A 5,671-nucleotide genomic window follows, 5' to 3' on the forward strand; every position below is an offset into this window, starting at 1 on the left:
ATGGCGAAGACCCAAGGTCACGGCCGTGTTTTGGAGGCTTTGCTTGCGTCTTCTGAGTCCCCTGTCGCGGCCGCACAGTCGCTGTTAGATTCAGCCGTAGCAGCGGGGAGGGCATTCGATGTGGTTTCTTCTGGCGGCACTCTACACATGAGTACCGCATTTGATCAATCGTCTGCATCAGGGATGAACACTGAGGACGGCGATGGGTTAGCCTTTCTCGTGTCTCTGTTGGGCTTGGATGGACAAGGATCAAAGGGCGAGGAGGGGGTGAGCAGCGCATCCGAACCAGTCGATGGGGAAGGCGCGGAAGCGTCGGTAACCGGTATTGCGGGCCTGGAACCTAGCAAGGCAACTGAAGAGAGGAAGCATACAAAATGTGATGCTGTTGACGAAATAACTTCATCCGGCAACGTAGCTTCAAATGCACTGTCAGGAGTTACGGTGGGCTGTGGTTTCGAACAAGGGGGCGCAAGTGGGGCCATGGGCAGCGGCAAGGTATTCACCAGAGGCATGTCAATGTTGGCGAACATGGGTGGGGGGGACTGTAAGGGAGGAAGTGGTAGGGTTGGTGGAGCTGATTATGGTGAAAAGAGGTCAAGAGGACATGAAGGCGTTTCGTCAGAACTAGGCGGTGCCGGAGTCTGTTCTGGTGGGAAGGGCAGGACATTGGACTGTTTACGTTCGAGTAGAGGGACGCAAGATGGGGGGTGCGCAGTACAACACCGGAGGCGCAGTGTGGCCCAAAGTATACCAGGGCGACAGGTTTACGAGAAGAAGGGTTACCTTCCCTTTACATCCGAAGAAGGTCGTGGTGACGATGCCGGTCTCCAGGGTACATCGAACCATGGCAGCGGCGCCTGGGGGGTTGGTTTTCTACCGAGTATCTTACTCAATGACAGCGCTCTTGCTCTACAGACAGCGCTTGTTGCGCTGCTCCAGTTGCAGAAACAAGATGAGGAAGGAGTGAAACAAGAACCAGTTATACCGAGGAGGTACGACCAACTGTCAGTCATGAGAATAAAATGGCTGAAGTAGCAAGAACATACCCAAGAGGTGCAGAGGATTGATTTGTATAACGATGATACGCTACCTCTTAAGACCGGCGTGTTGACCTGGGGCGGTGCCACGTAGTTACACCGAATGGACCCCCCCCTTTCACGTGCTCGCTTTATTTGTTCGTTTGTTTTCACAGGAATTTGATGTGCACTGCTTTCCTCAAGACCGGTGTGTGCAACAACCCAGAAAGGTGCAATTATGCCCATAACATGGTGGAATTGCAGAAGAAGCTGGAATTGCGGAAAACGTCGCTGTGCAAATATTGGTTGAAGGGCAAGTGTGAGAACGAGGATTGCAATTTCGCACATGGAGAACATGAACTCCAGTCGACTGAGGGTGTGTACAAAACTACAATATGCAAATATTGGAAGCAGGGATCTTGCCACAGCGGCGGCAATTGCCGACATGCGCATGGTGAAGCCGACTTGCGACCGGAGAAGTACGTCAGACGAACGGGAAGTAGCTGGTCAGCATGTTGAGAATCACGAGTGAAATGCTTCTCGTTCAGAAATGGGAGAGGCAAGAGGTTGCAGGATTGGGTGCAGGCGCCGTGAGTTCAGTCGCTGTCGTGTGAGTGGAGGCTTTGGTGGCACAGTAGCATTTATATGCGGGATAGCAGGTAGAACTGGCTGGCGGTCACGCTGAATAACTTGACAAATCTTCCCATCTTTTACGATTGTGACTGTTTACTGACAGGCTGCCCCCGCATTTGGAACGAAAGAGAAATCACAAGGTGAAGCACCAGTGGAAGAGTGGGAGTGGCTGCACCTCAACCGCACCATCCGCTGGCGTTCCCGTTGGTGTCGGGGCGCGAGGGAAGCAGCAGCCGGCACACCCCGTGACAGGGACCCGACTGCCATGTCCACAAGACTATTCATTTGATTGCAAAAGGGCTGAACAGTCTTTCGAGAAAACATGCGTTGTAATTCAAGGCACCGGACGCCGAGGTACAGACACTTCATTCGGTTTAGACAGTTGCAAGGATTTCTCACTGGGAGGCTATCGCAATTGCACAGATGATGTCTTGAGGAAGCATTATCTGTCTCCGGAGGAGCGGACATACGAACCAAGTATGATCCGGACAGTGGGTCAGACCAATGGCAGCGACAGGTTGGAAGGTTTTCCTTCTAGTCTTGGAAGTGTATTCGGTGGAGGTACGCCAGGTGTGAGGCCAGGGCAATACGAATTACCGTGCGGGAGATCTGCATGGGGTGGTTTAACTGTGGGTGGGAGAGCCTCGGATGAGATTAGCGATATGTCTACGGCGTCGGCGACAAGCTCACGGTGGGGAGGAGCGGACTGCCGTTCATCTTTGCCATCTTTCCAAGAGTTCACTCGAGAGAATAGTGGAGGAAGTGAAAGCCTCTTACGTTTCTCCAACAGTAGCATTACTCGAGTCAGTAGTCTTGCAGAAGAGGAGTCATGCCATGGCACGACGTGGCGCCCAGGCGGTGTTGCGCCTGCGTCAGGTGTCTCCGATGTGTCGCCTATGGCGCCTTCCCTCACTCTAGTAGGGCATTCTCCAAGTAGTCCTTGCGGGGGGGGGGGTCTGATTTTTGTGCCGCCACCAGGTCTGTCTTTGCACAACGATTTCGGTCGTCTTGTAGTAGGCAGAGGGTCGTCCCACACAGCGACAGTACCTCAGCAGGACGAGACAGTACTTGATGGGTATCAGGGGGGGTTATCGTCTGGTCGATACCCGTATGTTAGTGACGCAGTCCTGAAGACCTTATCCGATTCTGTAGCTGGATTGGCTGTTGATGAAAATAAGGTTGACAGGGCGAAGACAGCTAACGATGACTATTTGTCAAACGAGACAGAAAGAATGTCTGTGCCAACACTTCATTTAGACAGAGTTGCAGCCACGGAAGAAGTGTGTGGGCGTGTTGCCACCTGTACTCCGTCTAGTCAGAACTTGGGCTCGTCTTCTCGGGCGTATGATGATAGTCGGGTACAGAGTAAGGGGAATGTTTCCGGTACCGGCGTCCGAATTGTTTCTGTCTCACAGGTGTAGCAACCTGGAACCTTTTCGGTCCTCCGTGGTGGCTGAATATCAGAGAGACTTGGTGGGGAAAGTAACGCTGAAGGGAAGGGGACATAAATGGGAAGAATAAACGTGTTAGGTTTGTCGTTCGATAAATGAGACAGAACATCGGTACACACGGAAATGTCTGTGTACTGTTGATCGTAAGGGAGGAAATTGTGTTTGATGCTGTTCGAAGACACGACCCAACAGAGATTACAAGGGAATGGGCTAGACGGTTTCATGTTGCCCGCCCGTAAGAGGATGAACGGTCTGCCTATCTTCTATGTCCGCGTAGAAACGACGTGAGGGGAAGGTGTGACCAGAGAAGAAAAAAAAAAGACAGCGGCGATTTGTTTGCTTTCGTTGGAGAAATGTTGGGACGTAGTACGCTTCATGCGCTGCGTTCGGCCCCCGCTTCGCATATGCACTTCTTTGGAGTTAGGGATTGGGAGACCCAGTATACGAGAGCTGGGGCAAGGGCGAGGGTTTTCTCGTTTCAGGTGAGAAGTGGTTTGTTCTAGGCGTGCGCCGAAAAAACCCAGAAAAGTAGTGGTATGCGGAGGGGGTGGATATTTCTTGCGACATTCACACAGGCGCCTGGTCTGTCACGGGAATTCTCGTCAGTACTCGAGCGGGGCATCTTAACTGGCATTTATCCTCATATGGGGCACTCATTTATTTTAGTGCGAATGGCGAAACATGATGAGAGCAGGAAACGGAGGTTTCCTTGGCTTTTAGCCAATGGGCAGTTCCTGAGCAAAGCAGCGACTGCTTTTGTCAGTCGTGAGAGACATGCAGTTTTCTGTGCCGTTGATATACCGTATGACTAAGCGATTTACTGTTACGTGGGTATCGAGTTAGATTCAGAACCGTGACGTTGCACGCGCTCGTATCTACTGTCGCTTTAGTGCAAGGACGGCAATAAGTTTGTGCTCGATAGATGGACAGCGGAAAGATTGCTTTGTCAAACAGCTAACATCCAAGCCGTCTCGGTTTTCACAGAATGGCGATGCAGTGCGTCGCATGTGGAATAGCACAACCAATAAGAACCGTCAATGCCTCGTGGTACAGTGTCGGATGCTAGGTGTTCGAACTCATACATCAGAGAGTCTCATGGTGGGGATAGAGGATGCAGTATGCGTACCGGGCACATCCTGATGTGAAGAGGTTTGGCAGTACGCCCAGTGGCAACGGTCTGAACGAAAACAGAGAACCTTCATATGGGAAGAGAAATGCACTTGGACTAGAGCTCCGCTCATAACCCCGGAGGCGGACGGAGTAGTGTGGAAATACTTGTTCTACCGGGTAGCTGTATCAGCATACCCAGGCAGCTCATCAGTCAGAGGACTTGGAATTGTCAGTATCTTGATATTAAGAGAGCACAGCACGTAGCGGATACGGAAGGTGTGCGCCATATTTTGGGCGTGGGAAGGTCTTAATGAATGCGACGAGGAGACTGTGTTTTGGTGTAAAGCGTTGCGGAGGGGCTCGATTGAGTGGGAAGACACCACCCCGAACGAGTCAAAGCACACTAGCTGCGCAGACAGTGCCTTCTCGGTTAAGGGATGCAGACACTGAAAACCTGGTTGCAGTGAGAAGTACTCGTTGACGACACAAGCGAAATGACGCCTGCGTTCTGCCATCTGCCAGTGGATAGCGCATGCGATGGGTTGGAGCGCTTGTAGGGAATTCACGAAGTCGACACCTCCCGTACCAGCTGAACTACAGGATCATGGCTTCCAGAGCAGGAAAGAGCCGTACTGGGGTGTACGAGAGTTCGCAGCCCACCGTGTTCTGTCCCTTTTGGTGGCGACCTGTGCCGCGCCCCTGGCTAACCAGAACTCGCGAGCCAGAGCAGGGGGCAGTCCATGCTCGGTCCATTAAAGATCCCATGCCTTGTAACAGCCCTACACAACAGCGAACGTGAGAGAACGATAGACACCCCCTGACAATAACCAGTTTTCTTTTGAGAACTCCCGAATCTATTAATGCTCCGCAAACACAGCTCGTCCCTGCCAGAGCTGTGATTTGTCCGGCGTCAAGAGCGACAACGTAAACTCGGCTCGTCACCTACGGTTTTTTCTGGCGCCAAGACATGAGTGTGACCACCAGGTGGGGACCACAACTGGGAACGATCAAAATTCATTTGAAAATGTTAATCCGATAACATTGCTGTGATTTGTCCGGCGTCACGAGCGACAACGTAAACTCGGCTCGTCACCTACGGTTTTTTCCGGCGCCAAGACATGAGTGAGACGACCCGTTGGGGACCACAACTGGTGACGATAAAAATTCATTTGCAGATGTTAATCCGAGAGGATAGGCGATTGTCACACGCGTCGAGACTCTCGACCAAGGGGATGACCTGACCCACATTTCTCCCCCATTGCTTCCTCCGATGTGCTCTGACCGATATCGACTCGGAAACACCAAACACCGCCAGATTGGCGGTGTCTCATCCACAAAACTCTCTCAATATCTTGTGTTCCTCCTCGTCGTGTCGTGCCTCTGATGTGTGTAAGCCGTGTCAACAAAGCGTTCGAGCGCGCCTGTGTCGCCACTGGCTTCGCTGCTCCCAGTTTCTCAGGA

At 52.1% G+C, this 5,671-nt stretch overlaps 2 protein-coding genes across 2 annotated transcripts; both read left to right on the forward strand.

The window, feature by feature from the left end:
- On the forward strand, positions 1 to 1,035 carry NCLIV_017390 (putative zinc finger (CCCH type) protein; the record flags this gene model as incomplete). The annotated part of the gene is made up of 1 exon (XM_003881931.1): positions 1 to 1,035. The coding sequence occupies one exon, from the start codon at positions 1 to 3 to the stop codon at positions 1,033 to 1,035; it is 1,035 nt and encodes a 344-aa protein (XP_003881980.1).
- A 1,093-nt stretch (positions 1,036 to 2,128) lies between these two features.
- On the forward strand, positions 2,129 to 3,070 carry NCLIV_017400 (conserved hypothetical protein; the record flags this gene model as incomplete). The annotated part of the gene is made up of 1 exon (XM_003881932.1): positions 2,129 to 3,070. The coding sequence occupies one exon, from the start codon at positions 2,129 to 2,131 to the stop codon at positions 3,068 to 3,070; it is 942 nt and encodes a 313-aa protein (XP_003881981.1).
- Positions 3,071 to 5,671: the final 2,601 nt, after the last annotated feature.

Source organism: Neospora caninum, chromosome VI, assembly GCF_000208865.1.
Source record: "Neospora caninum Liverpool complete genome, chromosome VI".
Taxonomy (NCBI): domain Eukaryota; phylum Apicomplexa; class Conoidasida; order Eucoccidiorida; family Sarcocystidae; genus Neospora; species Neospora caninum.